General features: G+C 36.1%; 1 protein-coding gene across 1 annotated transcript in view; it reads right to left on the bottom strand.

Annotated features, from left to right (window-relative positions):
* UTRN (utrophin) overlaps positions 1–18,308 on the bottom strand; it is a 557,360-nt gene that overhangs the window by 145,117 nt on the left and 393,935 nt on the right. Inside the window, 1 exon segment of the mRNA XM_027551766.1 lies at positions 9,143–9,299. Coding sequence (XP_027407567.1) covers positions 9,143–9,299 — 157 coding nt within the window.

Below are 18,308 nucleotides of genomic sequence, written 5' to 3'. Positions count from 1 at the left end.
ATTGGTATGCAGACAAAAAAAATTTTTTTTTTTTTTTAAAGAATCTCCATAGTGTTTTAAGAGTTTTGGTTAACATCTCTGAATGAACATTTAATATATAAATTCATTTTGGTTCTACCCCATTGACATAAAAAATGATGCTTGAATCAGAAGACCAAGTATGAATGCTAAAACTAAGACAGGAATCCACAAGCTTCTCACAGTAATAAAACAGTAGTCTTTCCTACATTTAAAAAATATGCGCATATATAAATGTATCCCTTCATCTAGCAAATATATTTAGTGTTTACTATTACAAGGCATGATATTAGGTCCTGAACTTGTATTCTCTTTCTCCTTCAGCCTTGTTCTAAATATAATCAGAAAGAGAATGAGCAACATCTCTTTCTCTGTTGCATACTCCAAGTCACACCGAGTCATGGCCAGTTTTGAGGATTTTCCCTCCAGGAGTTTTGATAACACTCTTTAGTGAATTTTTATTCCAAGGTCTCTTTCCAGCTCAAAAGCTACATACTTGTTCTATGGAGCTTTTCCAATCTTCTCAAGTACAAACAGCCTTGATTCATCTGTATCTTCCTGGCTGTGTATACATACTCACATCACAGTGATTTTGATATCTACTGTAGTCACTTGTTTTTGAGCCTGTTTCTGTTCTTAGATGATGAAGTCTGTGACAGCAAAAACAGTCTTAGGAATTGACGCATGCTCAGCACCTAGCAAGGAATGTAGCAAACATCAGGGGCAACTTGGAAGTTTCCTGAATGAATAAATGAACTGTTCGATAAATGAAACTATCTCTCAGCTAAATATGACCAGAGGCAGTTTATTAGGAAAGGGCGGAATGAAAGGGAGAACCATATAGCTTGGTTTCATGGACCTCAACTTGCCTACATCTGTTGTCCACTCTTCAATTTCACCACTAGGCAGTGATAATTATTAGGCTGCCTTGCCTTTCCCTCTAAACTTAGATATTCTATGGCCCTTTGGGGTGAGGTTCTCAATGCCCATGTCAGGCTTGGGAGGCAAGTCAACTGCAGTCAGCTGAATGGGTAGGTAGGTGCAGACTCACTTACAGAACTGTTGCTTTTTAGGTCTTTCACACAGTCTTAGTTTACAGACCTTAGACGGCTGTGTTTTTGATAAGAAAGAAGTCAACACAGGTGGCAAAGGCTGAAGGGGAACTTGGGAAATAATTTAATCAATTTTAGAAAAAGACTGACTTTTCACATTAGGTAACATTATAACAGAGGAACCAGAGATCAAATTGCCAACATCTGCTGGATCATTAAAAAAGAAAAACATCTATTTCTGCTTTATGACTATGCCAAAGCCTTTGACTGTGTGGATCACAATAAACTGTGGAAAATTCTGAAAGAGATGGGAATACCAGACCACCTGACCTGCCTCTTGAGAAACCTGTATGCAGGTCAGGAAGCAACAGTTAGAACCGGACATGGAACAACAGACTGGTTCCAAATAGGAAAAGGAGTTCATCAAGGCTGTATATGTCACCCTGTTTATTTAACTTATAGGCAGAGTATATCATGAGAAACGCTGGGCTGGAGGAAGCACAAGCTGGAATCAAGATTGCCGGGAGAAATATCAGTATCCTCAGATATGCAGATGACACCACCCTTATGGCAGAAAGTGCAGAAGAACTACAAGGCCTCTTGATGAAAGTGAAAGTGGAGAGTGAAAAAGTTGGCTTAAAGCTCAACATTCAGAAAACGAAGAGCATGGCATCTGGTCCCATCACTTCATGGCAAATAGATGGGGAAACAGTGGAAACAGTGTCAGACTTTATTTTTCTGGGCTCCAAAATCACTGCAGATGGCGACTGCAGCCATGAAATTCAAAGACACTTACTCCTTGGAAGAAAAGTTATAACCAACCTAGATAGCATATTCAAAAGCAGAGACATTACTTTGTCGACAAAGGTCCGTCTAGTCAAGGCTATGGTTTTTCCAGTAGTCATGTATGAATGCAAGAGTTGAACTGTGAAGAAGGCTGAGCGCCGAAGAATTGATGCTTTTGAACTGTGGTGTTGGAGAAGACTCTTGAGAGTCCCTTGGACTGCAAGGAGATCCAACTAGTCCATTCTAGAGGAGATCAGGCCTGGGTGTTCTTTGGAAGGAATGATGCTAAAGCTGAGACTCCAGCACTTTGGCCACCTCACGCGAAGAGTTGACTCATTGGAAAAGACTCTGATGCTGGGAGGGATTGGGGGCAGGAGGATAAGGGGACGACAGAGGATGAGATGGCTGGATGGCATCACCGACTCGATGGACGTGAGTCTGAGTGAACTCCGGGAGTTGGTGATGGACAGGGAGGCCTGGTGTGCTGCGATTCATGGAGTCACAAAGAGTCGGACATGATTGAGCGACTGAACTGAACTGAACTAAACTGAACATTATAACACGGCAAAACCTTGAAATTACAGGTTTTCAGGCAAAGAGTAGCAGGGAGAATAACATATTTAATAGGGAGAATAAACACACACACACACACACACACTCTAAATTTAAAGGTGGCATGTTTCCATTTTAAACACAATGTTCAAATTTGTTATTTTAATGAGTAAACTTGCAAATATATCTTGGCAATTCAGTTTAAGGCGCAAATGTCCTGATTTTTATATAACGAGGTTTGAATATAGGAATTAAATTGAATTAAGCAAAGGACAGAGTAGCCCTGAAGGAATGGAAAAACTCATAATATCTTGCACCTGAATCATACACTTTCAATTATTCTGGGTGATTTCCTTCTCTAAAATCAAGCATGCATTACATTGCAGAAAGAGCATTAGAGCTCTGATAACTGTCCCTATATAACTTAGTATATACACTTTTATGAAAATGAAGTGCAAAGCAAAAACTGAATCTGCAATTTTATCCAATCTTCAAGTATCTGACTGAAGTAATTTCATAACATTACAAATGAATGCTATATATATTATATGTGCTTTCTAAGTAATTGCTGATTGAACAATAATCTCACACTTTTGAAAGTGAAGCTACATATAAGGGATTTTATTTCCCAAAAAACTTTTAAAATTATACTAAGTAGAAAAATTAAACTTTTTCAATGTATTCTAAAAGTCATTAGATATATTATACATTTTATAGTAGTAATTTATTTCAACATTTAAGGGTATTAAACTTGGACCTACATGAGGAAAAAAGATAATATGATTGTATTATTTACCAAACAGAAACCTAAAAAGTTTAGAGCATGATTTCTGCTTAATGTAACAGGTTGACCCTAGATTGTAATGGGAAGCTAGTTCTGCTGGACAGTAAATAACAGATATTAATATGGTTTTATTTAATTAGCTAAAACAACTCATATAGCCTATGACAGTTTTAAACAAAATAAATATAATCAAAACTATCAAGACAGATTCTCAGCAGTTATGGGAGATGAGACCAGCCACCATTTACTGTGGACCAGGTGCCAAGCCAAACACTTTACTATCAAGGCACTTTGACTTATGATTATGATTTAACAAGTTGGCCTATGATGGGCTGTTAAAACATTGAACAAAGTATTTATTAGAATTATTGCTGAAAATCTATCAGTGTTCTAAGTCACTGGTTAAAACATCCAAGAAAGTATAGATATTTAATTAAGGGTTCAAAATGTATTGATGTTTCAGAATATCAGTTCCTGGGACATTTACATAACAGAAGGAAAAGATGCCAATCCATGAGTCACGCATTTCCCTGTATAAGACAGATTGTTGAGCCAAGCCTTTGCTATGGGGGCTTTCTGCTTGCTCATTGCCTAGGACTGCTACATTTTTCCAGAAGCATCAACCCTACTAGCTTCTTTGCTTTTCTGCGTTGTTTCTGATCCACAGAATGTCTGTTGTATTTTGGAGTCCAATTTTGCCATGTTTGATTTTTCTGTTTTTAACATTTTATCTGTAATTGTTAGGCATTTGAGCGGATGAGGATGAGCGGATGACCTTACAGTATCATTCTAACTGAAGTCTCAGAGCCATCACCTAAATATTTAAATGTATATTTCTTCTGGATACAGTCATAAGCATAGAGCATTTAGGTATAAGAATAACTGAAATATGTTACTGAAGTAGTGGCTGTGTCTTACTGCCCTCTGTATATTTAGTATCAATTCAAAATATAAGTCATTCTGTGAATAGTGGAGGTAGATAGATGGATGGATGGATGGATGGATGGATGGATGGAAGAAGGATGGATGATGAAGTGACTGGCACTGCTATTATCAAAGAACAGTTATGAAAAAGTGTCATTAAATCACTGATATACATGTAAAGTACTAGAGTATAAAAATATATGTGGGACTCAGAAAACTTTGAGAATATATGAGTTTCCATAAATCAACCTCTTTGTATCAGAGGTGACTGAACACATACATCTGAGATAAGCGAGTCTCTTACCATCTGCAACATTGAAAGTAGACTGGACCCAGGGTAAGGAGATGTAAATATAAAATAATGCATATTTTATATTTTATACATTTGTGCTCTTTTATTTACAAACACTCAAATATTGCCTTTCAAGGTAATTAGATTCATGGTTAAATATACATAATTTGCCTATTGCTCTTAAATAAGTTGATTAAACGCAGTGTATGCACATTAGTTTTATGGGTTTGGCTTTTCCATGATAAGTTGTTTCTTTTATTATGAACAAGAAATAAATCACCTTCCAGTTTCTAAGTTCATATCTTATCCCATATAAATTCTCAAAAATATTGTTGTTTCAATGGCTTCATCCATTATTTTGAGGAGTCCAAGTTTGCTTAAGGCACCAATAGGCTAAAACAATAAGTATAGGTTATGATATTAAAACTTAGAGCACTCAAACATAATAATCTAAGGAAAAATACAAAATGCAGACAAAGAGCAACTAATATTAAAAATATACTATAAAATATAAGCTTAAGTCCTAGTTTAAAGAATAACTCCAACATCTGTTGCTTTACTTACTATGTGTACCCTGCTAAGTGGTCATATATAGTGATAATTAGACCATATGCCCCAAAGCTGGGATTACAGGGCTGGTGTGTGTATGTTGGGGGCCGGTGGGGGTGGTAAATGAAACCAGGTCTACCTAAGACCATGTGCTAGGTTCAATAACTCTGTATATAGTCAGGTCCAGCATAAGTTGTCTCAGAATAGAGAATAATACACCACTATCTAAGTGAGATGAGCCAAAGAAAGTTTTCAGTGAACTTGAATACATATACTGCTGAGGATATGGGTTAAATCATCAGATGCCTACCCATAATTATTTTCTCCAAATTCTTCAAATAAATCTTTGACATCAGATTTTGACCTTATTGGAAGCAACTTTTGAGTCATCTAAAGCACATTGAGTTTTCTGCACGTAGTGACTCTACATCCACCTAAGGTACTGAGACACAGGTTTGTTTTTCACTTTGTATATAATAATGCCACTGGAAATTTTAATGTAAAACTTAAGTGCTAATTAAGTGTAACATCAGCACAGGTGGTTATTTGGGGCATCTGGCAGATGTGTATTTTTGTCTTGTCCATAACGTAACATATGGTGTCACTTTCTAAACTGATTTTTAAAAGACTTCTGTGCAATGACATTCAAGACTTGCATTTATGTGATCATATCTCCTGGAATAATTAACAAATCAGAGTAAATTTCTTTGTCTTTTACTTAAAAAAAATCCACCTAGTAATCTCTAGACATTCTAATTGAGCACACAGAGATTATATCAAATTTATTCAACTTCTTTAAATAGTACAGTGTGATTTAAAATAAAATAATTCAGATAGCTACCTATAAAATGAGTGTGAGTTTAAAATAAAATACAAGGTCTCCCCTCTTTCTAAAGGAACATTTCAGAAAATAAAATATCTTGCCTAATATTAATATCAAACCACACAAGGGTTGAATTTCATTGTCCTAACTAGGTAAGTCAAAAGGCAAGAGTTCTTTGAAGTTAAAAAGATTTTTTTAAACTTTATTATGACAATTAAAGACCTAAAATAGCAAGTCAGTAAAAAAAAAAAATTACAGAGTTTGTAATAATAGGAAAAACTAAAAGACTAAATGCTAAATTTAATGCTAAGCATATCTGTAAAAATTAATTTAAAAATTATTTTGTGTTATGTTTAAAGCTATACCATATGTTATAATTGAAGAGAACTCTACAACCCATTAAAGAAAGAAAATTGGTAATAAATGTACACATGAACTGAAAACATGCATAGATTATAACCAAAGGACCAAAGTAAGGGTTAGAGAAATGGATGATTAGGCAGACAACCAGAGATCTGGGACAGCAATGTGCAGTTCACAGCTGAGCTACAAACCTTGTTGGCAATGATTTCTCACTGCACAGAGAAGACACAGGAACTCCAAGGTGGAGAAGGACAAACGTAAGTTCTACCTGCCTGCCAGGCCCATGTCTGTTTTTTGTACCAGTGTGGCACCCCATTCCAGAACTCTTGCCTGGAAAATCCCATGGACGGAGGAGCCTGGAAGGCTGTAGTCCACGGGATCACTGAGGGTCAGACACGACTGAGTGACTTCACTTTCACTTTTCACTTTCCTGCATTGGAGAAGGAAATGGCAACCCACTCCAGTGTTCTTGCCTGGAGAATCCCAGAGACGGGGGAGCCTGGTGGGCTGCCATGTATGGGGTCGCACAGAGTCGGATATGACTGAAGTGACTTAGCAGCAGCAGCAGCAGCAGTCCTTCTACTACTGTGCTACCAACTGCCAGGCGCACACTAAGTAAATGTTGAGTATTTGCTAGAAGTGAAGGAAGGAGGAAGGAAAACTCAGATATGAAATCATATGCTTCTTATAAATAAGGGGACTGGACTGAATTATTTCTTGGGTTCCTTTCAGTCCTAACAATTGATAAATCTAAGTTGTACACACACACACACGATTTCCTTGATAAAAAGCATATGAAGGCCGGGGGAAAAGATATCTCCAAATACCCAGGAAAGAAAAATCTTGCCTGAAACATAGAGCTACCACAGGTACATCCAAATGGATTTTGATTTTAAGAAAAGACTGAGGACAGAATACTGGCAAGGCGGAGGTTTTACTACACTTGGACTATTCTACGTCTATAGCCGACAAGGTTCAGTAAGAAAAGTAAACTCATATTACATGTAGGTGTCACATCTTTCAATATTGCCTTGTTTGTACTAACACACAGGGATTCACCCTCCTTGTAATAATTTATGGCAATTAGAAACATTACTCTTGGCAGTTAGGAAAGAAGGTTACTTTTTACCGAATGTGACAGTATTGGTAGAAGGGCTTTTAAAGAGCTAACCAAATTTAAATAAGGCCATTCATTGGGGTGGACCCTAATCCAGTATAACAGGGGTCCTTATAAAAAGAGGGCATTTTGACCAGTTTTAAGACACAGATACCCACAAAGTGGACATCATGTAAAGACACAGGGAGAAGACAGCCATCTACAACCCAAGGAGAGGGGCCTCAGAAGAAACCCACCCTGCTTGCATCTTGACTTCAGATTTCTAGACTCTAGAAATATGACAAAATAAATGTCTGATGTTTAAAACACCTATTTAGGAACTTTGTTATGGTGGACCTAGCAAACTGATACATCTCCACAAACTTCACTCTAAAATCTATTACCTAGGTTATTTTTCCTAGCATCTTTGCCTCAGTTCCCAAAGTAAAATATGAAGCTTTCATCAAAACATTAATAATATATAATATTAAGAGAATTTATAGTTTTGGATCATTGATAAATTTAGAAGGTAAACTATGATAAAATATGTTCTACAATCTAGAATCAACATGAACCTGTAAAAGGAAAAATCATTTCCTACCTCAAGATTTCAGTTTTAATCAAAATGGTAGTACAGTCACAAACACATTTTATTCCTTCACAAAACAATTCTATTAGAAGAGCTTTGTATTATTCCATTTCATCACTAATACCTGAATCCTCAAAATGCGTACATGAATAATCAATAGAAGACAAAGCTGAAAAAAGTAAGGAAACATTGATTTTTTAAAGCAGTAATTTTAAATCTTCTATCATTATTATTACATACTGTATCTTCCTTTTTATCTCAGTCTTAGAGCTATTTCTATACTATATTCTCTTTAAGTACAAAGAGAAAATTTACCCAAATGGTAACTTGAATAACCTGATCACAAGCATTTGAAATAAAATAAATCCCAGGATCTTATCATTTTGCATTGAAGCAGCTTATAACATAGAAGACATCTTCCTTTAGAAGAAGCATATGTTAGTGTTTGTCATTTTTTAAAATGGGAACAGAGTTCTAACATCACAGCATAATGTAAAGATTTAGAATAAGAACTTGTGTTGCATGTGAAGAGTAAAACAATATAACAAAACAAGGTGATATGTGATATATGAGAAAATGGGTATGAAGAGATATAAAATAAATGAATAGAAAGTTAATGAGGCAAACAATTTAAATAATTCAAGGACATAACAGTCAATGTGTCACTTGATAATATTCAGTATATCTGCTTTTCGAAGTAAAAGTACAAATTTGCATAGAGATAGATATTTAAACAGAATAAAAATGCAAGAGTTTTTTTTTTTTAATGCAAGAGTTTAAGATAAAAAAAAAAAAAAGAAAGAAAACTCCACAAACCTGTAAAACAGTTTTAAACACAAAGGTCTTCATTTGCTTTTGGACTTATATCTATACTATTTTCTCACTACAAGTCCTTATTTTTCTCCAGTTTCATTTAATAAAACAAAATAGTTTGTAATTCTTTATGACTCTTTAACTTCTGAATTTAAGATTAACTTAGAGTAAATATTTCCCCAATATAATATATTAACAATTTAAAATCTATAAGGAATAGATAAATTTCATGATCAGCTAAGAATACTATTATGCTTTAGATACCTGCAACATTTGAAAAACTCTTCAATTAAATATGAAGAGAAGACTTAATCTGAAACAAAAGGGAGCAAGGCATGCAATTTCAATAAGATGCCTAAATACTAGTAATTAGAAACAGAGGGAGGAAAAAAAAAATCCTGTCATAATTGGTTCCACTAACATATTTATTTTATTTGGAATATTTACTTCACAAAATAAAAATGAACAAAGAAAGGTACCCACTGTATGTGGTCAACTTACTTTACAGTGATCATATTGGAGCTGTAAGGCTGGGACATCCCCTCCAACAGGCATTTGTTTCTTAAGCTCTTCATCTTTCATATTCAGCCATTTGATCAGTTCTTCTAAAGACGTCAGCAATCTGTTCCATTTCTCAGCACTGGCCTCCAAATGAGCCCTGTTGAGAGATAACACTGACCACATTTAAACATTTGAAATGCATCTGAAAAATTACATACCCTCCTTTGGCCTAATAATCTTGTATAACGAACTAATGCTCACATCTAAGAAAGAGACTGACACTTTATAAAAAGAATATATATTTCCTGTAAAAAATAGTTCTTTTGAATAAGCTAGACTAGTCAGGATGTGTTTGTAGTATTTGTCAAAAGTTAAAACATACACCTCCATGTCACAAAGGCATCTATAAGGCTTTCAAGAAGAATGCCCATGACATAATGCAAAATTAAGCAAGTTTCAATAGTTTATATATGGTGTATATGCACATTCAAATGTAACTTTTTTCATTTCTTCTATCTATATAGGAAGAGAGGTATACAAGAAATTATATGTATATAAAATGTTTAGAAAGACACATACCAGATGTAGTTACTACTAAGAGCAAATTAACCACTTAATTTTTATATATTTTGGTACTAATTGAGTATATTCAACAGGCTTATGTGATTTTTCTTTCCAAAAAAGCTAATTTTGAGAGGGATTACTAATGTCTTAATTTCTCTCATAGTCAAATAAATTACTGAAAGCAGAATATCACCAATATTTATCTCAGAATATTGAAAAACAATAAGACATTACTTGGACAGAACACTATTTGGCTTTTGGATGACTGATATCTAGTGACATATGTCCACTGTGAAAAGAAAATAATTGGTCAAAAACCATTGATTGCATTATTTATACTCTGAATCAAAGATAAGGTCTTTATTCCAGTAAAAATTTCTGTTTTTAACACAAAGTTCCTTCAGATTCTTAAATTGTGAACTTATAATTAGGAAACTTTATTTAAGAAATACATTTTTATGTGATGAATATTTAAATAAGAGAAAAGCCTTTGAAAATAGACATGTAAACAAAAGACAAATTTGCTAGATGCTCCTGTTAGAGCCTTGGAGAAAGCCCAGTTATACAGCCTCAAGCCCACACCACATGGGTTTAAAAGGATGAATCAGTCAAAAGCAATTCAAAAGCCTCAAGGAATCAGTGTTTCCTCATTCTTGCAGCAGACAGACCATGAACGTGGACTTACAAGCTAAACTGCATGAAATGGAATTACCTTGACTGTCCATGACCTTTCAGAATGAGAGAGGCAAGGCTAATGGAGACAGACATAAGCTTTGTTACATAACAGCTTCCAAAGACTAAAGATTTATGATAGATAAAGATGACTCATTTGGGGCAACCCCAGGGACATGAAACCTCTGTTGACCAGGCTTCACATCCTTTCATACACAACTTTTACCATAACACTGGCTTATGATCCACGCTTCCACAAAACCGCTGCTTCACTGAATGGTATAAAACAAATCAACCAAGCACAACTACTGTCTCTCAGACTGATCAGTGATTTCCTTTTTGGGAAAGGAAATCCGAACCTTTGTCTCAAAGCTAATAATAGCTTGCTCTAGCAAAAAGCAAATATTTCCCCAATGATCACATTAGGTGATCTCAGCAGTGGATATTCAACAATATCATAAGTCTTGTTTAAAAGTTCATAATGTGTTCAGAAGAACAACTACATATCTCTGATTTCTAGTTTATCTCTAATTCCTAAAAAATTGGCCACAGTCTAGCAGCCAATATTCTTGGCTAAAAGAAAAAAAATGGTAGTTCTGTATATCTCTAAAACACCAAGAATCTGCATTCAGTCAAACAAGACCAACTGTCCTGCAATCTATTTACAGTTCCATTGTCAACTGGTTAAGATAAAACAAACTCTTCAAACAACAAAATTCTATGTCTTATAAAACCAAGATACGAAATAATTTTTAGGAAAATTATAAATACAGAAAGAAGTTTAAATTATGTTTAAATCTTATAATTTAAATTTTTATTGTATTCTCTTGTATTTAAAGTCTTTTCTGTTCATTCTACAGGTGCTAAGATTGACCTCACATTACAAACTTGTGCTGTAATGAGATCCCAGTTCTGTTTGCTGGCCAACTTTTCTGTGTTCATATTGATTAATTTTAGGCCAAATATGTAATTACCTATCACTGATAAATAATAATTTTACCTGGCACAGAACAGAACTAAATAATTTCAATTATGAAAGTGAAAGTTGCTCAGTCATACTCAACTCTTTGCAACCCCATGGACTATACAGTCCATTGAATTCTCTAGGCCAGAATATTGGAGTGGGTAGCCTTTCCCTTCTCCAGGAGATCTTCCCAACCCAAGGATTGAACCCAGGTGTTCTACATTGCAGCTGGATTCTTTACCAACTGAGCTACAAGGTAAGCCCAAGAACACTGGAGTGGGTAGCCTATACCTTCTCCAGCTAATCTTCCTGATGTAAGAATCAAACCAGGGTCTCCTGCATTGCAGGCAGATTCTTTAGCAACTGAGCTATTAGGGAAGATATTAACTGAAAATTCTCTCTGCCAGTTACAAAGCATTTTGTCAACTATATTTGGTGCAATTTCTTTCCAATATTTTTAAATCCCCCAAATAAATAGACAAATAAACAACGGCTAGAAATCAGAAGTCCTTAGTCAATCAATAAGTGCTTGAGTGTCTTTGTGTGCAAAACACTGATGCACACACCCTGACCTCTTATTTTAGATTATTTGATCCTGCATCTTCAATATCTATAGTTTAGCGCTTTAATCAATAACCAAACCAGACATTACATTCCTTTGAAAGCCAATTACATACTCATTGTATTGAAGAGCATGCAAAAGTCTTTTCCAGTGCAATTAACTTTTTGACTGCACAGGGATAATGAAATTGATCACTGAAATCTATGGCATATGGGACCTGAATAACTCTTTATAAAGATGAAGGAAATACATTTTTAAGAGAGATACTGAAGTTACTTTGAAATTAATAAAAATAACATTTGCGTATGTGCTTCTCAGAATCTTTCCCTTTCCATAATAAAAAACAAGCTGATCTGACAGAATCTTTGCCTGGAAAATCTGTTCTGGTTATTCTCTGATAGATTATAAATATGTGTTTAGTGGATCACTACCATATGTCCAAATAAGTGCATGCTTCTGTAGTAGCCTTCAGTGTCCTAGTTTCAATTTAATTCTTTCATCTTTCAAGATGAAAGCCTTTTCTTGGGCACTAGGTTGAATGGTTTACAAAAAGAAACCTTACATTTGTGTTTGGTGTAGTTGTACTTCTTTAATTTTACTTTAAACATTCTGAAGCTTGTATTTTCCCAAGACTACAGACAGCCGGTCATCAATCATGCTTTCAGAATCATCACTTAAAACATTTCTTTATCCCACACATATCTGCAGGTACTCACATTTTGGATAATAGACTTATTATACCCTCACCTGCTTCAGTTCATTCTTTGGGTACCTAACATGTGCAAAGCAATAGATACTTTCATTTTGCTATTAACTCAGAGTGATATCTACTACATAAAATGCTTTACAAAAGTTACTTCTTTTAGATTGAATAACTTATTTTACAACTTTGTAAACAATTTTAAGTGATGAGTTATTTTTAAAACTATAACATGAAAACATTTTAGAAGGTAAATAATCATTAAAAAGCACCTCATCATTTAAATATAGTAGAAAAGGAACTATGGATAAAACTATGTATTAATATACATTCTAAACCCTTAATTCTAAACCCAAAAAACTACTTATTATGTTTCTCAAAGAAGTATTTATTCCTTTTCCCAACATACAGATACAAAAAAAGGAAAAAGAAAATAGAGTAAACAGTATGAGAGGGACATCTATTTAAAAAAAATATAGTTTTCCATTTTTTTTTTTCAATAAAAGCAAACATCTATGGAGCACTCCAGAGAAGGCAATGGCAACCCATTCCAGTACTCTTGCCTGGAAAATCCCATGGACGGAGGGGCCTAGTAGGCTGCAGTCCATGGGGTTGCAAAGAGTCGGACACAACTGAGCAACTTCACTTTGACTTTTCACTTTCATGCATTGGAGAAGGAAATGGCAACCCACTCCAGTGTTCTTGCCTGGATAATTCCAGGGACGGTAGAGCCTGGTGGGCTGCCGTCTATGGGGTCACACAGAGTTGGACACGACTGAAGTGACTTAGAAGCAGCAGCAGCAGCATGGAGCACTTGCTCTGATATCAAGCACTACCCTGTTTCAGAAATATAAAGTTCTAGGGTCAAGTTGGAGAAGGAAATGGCAACCCACTCCTTGTTCTTGCCTGGAGAATCCCAAGGATGGGGGAGCCTGGTGGGCTGCCATCTATGGGGTCGCATAGAGTCGGACACGACTGAAGCGACTTAGCAGCAGGGTCAAGTTAGGAGAAACAGAAGTAAACCAAATATACTCTGAGATAGGAAACCTCCTAAGAACTCTCTGAGGCAACTACAGCTCAGAGAAGAAAGAAATTTGCTCAAGAAGCCGTGGTGAGAATTTGGAATATTCATACTCAATTCTAAGCCCTTTATACTATGTTGCTTTCATCGTGGAGAACACTCAAGAGGGCAGATAGAAACTGCCCAGATATATATGTAGACAAGGAAAGATACATTTGGAAAGTAGTAGGTCTGCCAAAGAATTTGATGATTCAAATTAAGAGGAGTAAAGATATACCATCCCTTGTTGTGTAAGGAAGGAATCGTGCTTGTGTTTGTGCTCACTTGCTCAGTCGTGTCCAACTCTTTGCGACCCGTGGACTATAGCCCACCAGGCTCCTCTGTCCATGGGATTCTCCCGGCAAGAATACTGGAGTGGGTTGTCATTTCCTACTTCAAGGGACCTTCCGAACCCAGGAATGGAACCCATGTATCTCATGTCTCCTGACTGGCAGGTGGATTCTTTACCACTGGTCACCAGGGAATGCACAGAATTAAATATCCACTTTGGCATTCTTACTACACAGAAACTTTTATTTCATGGTAGAACCCATAGACTATACGTTCAGTTATAATGAAAAAAAAAAAAAAAAACCTTCATTAGTGCAAAAATCACCAGGAACATTAAATATGAGATATTCCTGCTCCCAGAAAAGAAATTAAGACTGACTACAAGAAAAAAGTGGAGTTCTCAGAATTCAGACTGTTCTGAAAAGAACACCAAAGCTGTGCTTCCAACATTATAGCCACCAGCAACATGTGACAATTTCAGTTTAAAGCTTCAGGGGGGACTTCCTTGGTGATCCAGTGGCTAAGACTCTGAGCTCCCAGCACAGGGGGCCCAGGCTTGATCCCTGATCAGGGAACTAGATCCCATATGCCGCAACCAAGAGTTCTCATCCTGCAACTAAAGATCCTGCATGCTGCCACTAAAAAAAGAAAGAAAGAAAAGAAAAAAAATTCCATGTGCCACAATTAAGACTCAATGCTGTCAAGGAGTCAAATAAGTATTAATCTTAAGGTAACTAAAATAAGTGAAATGGGGAATTCGGTTCACCAGTTGCACTCGCCACATTTCAACTGCTCAACTTTCCACATACGGCTGATGGCTACTGTAGAGAACATGTCCATCACTGCAGAAAGTTTTACAGAGGAGCACTTAGCCAGAGGGAAAAATAAGGAAAGCTGCAGAATCTTCTTCTATGAGATTTGAGAGAAGAAAATTTTAGTAGTTTTACAACATGGCTAGCAAAATCAACTCGCTTAAGTTAAAAGCAGTGTCGATGACATGGTAAAAGTGTGGTAACATCAGATGTAATGACGATGTTAAAGGTTAATCTTCTCTAAGGGCTTTTAAAAAGGTGCTCTGAATCTTTAGGAGGCTCATAAAGGGAAGGGAAGATAGAATTTTATCTTTGAACTCTGTTTTCATTAGATTTGACAATTTCACTGGCCTTTGAAACCATATGTTAATAAGGATCCATATTAAACATCATTAAGCTGATAAGTGAGCATTTAATTAATATAATTCTAAATGACACAAATGTAACATAAAAGTTTAAGCCGTGGCATTCACATTACTGAATTTATTAGTAATTTCCAATTCACATTTTTTCCAGGAGGTAAAATATTGAATACCCTGTCAAAGTTCTTAACCACCTATCTTCTAGCTCAAGTTTCAAGTTACTAGCTATCTTTATATCCATCTAAATGGAATATATACTTGTAAGCATCGTTTTTTGATTGCAGAAGAATAGTTGGCAAATTAGATGTCACTATTTTAAAGGTGTAGTCGAAGTTATCTGCAAAGACTTGAAAATAATATTTAAGATATTAACCCAAGGCGTTGAGCCACATATAATTCCATAGTTCTAATGACCACATCGTGGTCAAAGGAGGTAATATCAAGCATTTCTTATAGGCATGTGGAATGTTAAAAAATATTGACTGTCATTATGATCTTTGACAGATGTTCTCTTTTCTAAAAATGATAAATTGCAGCAAATACTTTCTGCCATGACAATATTGACTTCAGCACAATTACAGCACAATTTGAAAAAAGAATGTACAGAAAGGACATCTATCTGATGGCCTTATTTTCAGAAAAGAATGAAGCAAGGCTGCATGTCACGAAGATTTGGAGAGGTTTTGGGAGTTAAAGAGGAATCAAAATCTTCAAAAGTTAGCGATAGTGGTGAATACGATAGAAAATCATTCAGAATCACAATACCAATTCTAAGTAAAAACTGTCAAATTATAGTTGAAGAAATTTTACCATTTTTCACTTTCCAATGCAACACTAGGGAGTCCAGAATTTAGATCAGGGGATAGGGAAGTTGACTTCTGTTGACTATAGAGCAGCAAAGGCTGGAAAAGCAGACACAAGTTCAAGGAGGACAGGGATTTCAAAGTCCTGACATTACTGAAATGGCTTATAATGAAATCCAAGCTCAGTAGAAGAGGTTGATGAAGTCTGAAAAGAGGAAAATTTTTAGCAACTTAAGATAAGGAGAAAGATGGACAAATTGGGGAAGAAGAAGGAAAAATAAAAAGAAAGCTAGGAATTCCACAGTTGAAAGTATTAGTGGATGTGCATTTTTAAACAATCTAGTTGAAGTATTGTAGATTCATTATATATACAGAATAAAATGATAAAGTTGGAGGACAGTATATGGTAGGATGGTCCTGGTATATAAGAAGCTAATGGAGGAAGGTCTTCTTCATAAAATCCATAACTTTCATGTGAAGGACAGTTCTTTTACTGATGATGTTCTAAACGATCCTGATTTGCTACAACAGAGGGCTCTTCTCCAACTAACTTGGTAAAATCAACAGCACTCAGATGCTCATGGCCTGATGGGATGTAATAAAATAAAATGTGTGTTTTGAAAACAATTTGCCCTTGCTCTCTTAAGATTGATCATCCCAGGGATGCCAAGATACCATGGGGTGTTAACTGAGTCCCAGGCATGGCCAGACCTATGGGGCTTAGAAACAAAATGGGAATAAAAGCATTTACAGATAAAGTAAAAAGAAACTGAGAAGTCAAAATGTAGCAAGTTATCAAGAGAGATATCAACACCAAGGATGACAGTTGAAGAAAGGATGGAGAATAAAAAGGAAGTCAGATGCTCAAATCAATGAGTGAAGTAGAAGAGTGCCCTCCAGATCAGGAGGAAGCAGGACTAAGACAGTGAGAGGGTAGAATAATGGATGTATTGATTTCTAAGGAGAAGTTGTCGAGAGGTGCAAAAGCAATGCTTAAGAAACCAGTGAGGCTGCCAACCTTCTCTCTTAGCCCTGGGCAGCAGGGCTCTTGTTCAGCCAGTGTCTGCTGGCACCATATTGAGAGTTTATGACTGGAATTCTAATTTATTGCTGTCCACAGCAGTAGTTATATATTAGATTCTTCTTGCTGACTGCCAGGTGAGGAAAATGGGAAAACTGAACTCTATTAGAGTGTTTTAAGTAAAGCAGGGAATTAAGGGGACAAGACTAAACTTTGGAGAAAAGTGATGGAAAAGTTTACAGAAATATTAAAAATAGAGGAGAATTTGTTCACAGTAGAGGCCAGTGCAAGGGTAGATGATACTTGAAAAGAAATGAGAATCAAGAACACAGAAACAGAAATTCATAGCACACTCAGCATGCATTATTTTCAGTAAGGACGGAAGCAGGCAGTTGGCTGGGAGGTTGGGGGGTTGTAGATTACTCTACACTTTTGTTAATGAGAACACTTGCCCATCCCAACTTTTTGGGAAGGGATTTTCTCACTAACTGTAAGCACATTCCTGGCCACTTCTCCATCCCTGTAGAGGGAAACTGAGAAATCTGATTTGTAGATTTGGGAAATACAGATATACTTAGATCAGCCCAATCTTCCCTTTTGAGAACAAACCTGCAGAGACTGAGTTCTTTTCTATCCTTCCATGTAGGGTTTCCCACATGGGAGACCATACTGTCCAGTAACTGCTGGTGATTCTGCCTGCTTCTGGAGTTCAGTTAACAGTTTCATTCAGCTCTCACTCTCAGCTACCTCTTATAGCCTGGCTTCTGTCCGTAACTAACATGACACTGATGTTCTCACTTGTTCTTACTTTTGTTCACTTTTTCTTGCAGCCAGGAAAGAAGGATGTTAGTTCTCCGAAATTCCTAATATTAGTGACCAAGAAAAAAGATGGAGTAGGGAGAATTTCTATGTCTTTTGGACTAATTAGTCCCAAACATAATGGTTGGTAATCAATGAGAATAATAATAATGAAAAAAAGTCAGTGAAAGTGTTAATCACTCAGTCATGTCCAACTCTTTGCGACCCCATAGACTGTAGCCTGCCAGGCTCCTCTGATCATGGGACTTTCCAGGCAAGAACACTGGAGTAGGTAGCCATTCCCTTCTCCAGGGGGTCTTCCAGACCCAGGGCTCAAACCCAGGTGTCCTGAATTGCAGGCAGAGTCTTTACTATCTGAGCCACCCAGGGAATAGTTAACAATTATTCAGTGCTTACCATGTGTTTTAGGCACTTTATAAAGGCTAATTAAATTAATTATTCATGATGACTCTATAATGAAGTTATTCTTCATATCCCTATTTTGCACATGAGGAAATACATATTGGGTTACTAACCTCCTCCACAGTATCACAGCT

Source organism: Bos indicus x Bos taurus, chromosome 9 (genome assembly GCF_003369695.1).
Source record: "Bos indicus x Bos taurus breed Angus x Brahman F1 hybrid chromosome 9, Bos_hybrid_MaternalHap_v2.0, whole genome shotgun sequence".
NCBI lineage: Eukaryota > Metazoa > Chordata > Mammalia > Artiodactyla > Bovidae > Bos > Bos indicus x Bos taurus.
This window is presented reverse-complemented; position numbering and strand designations above follow the sequence as displayed.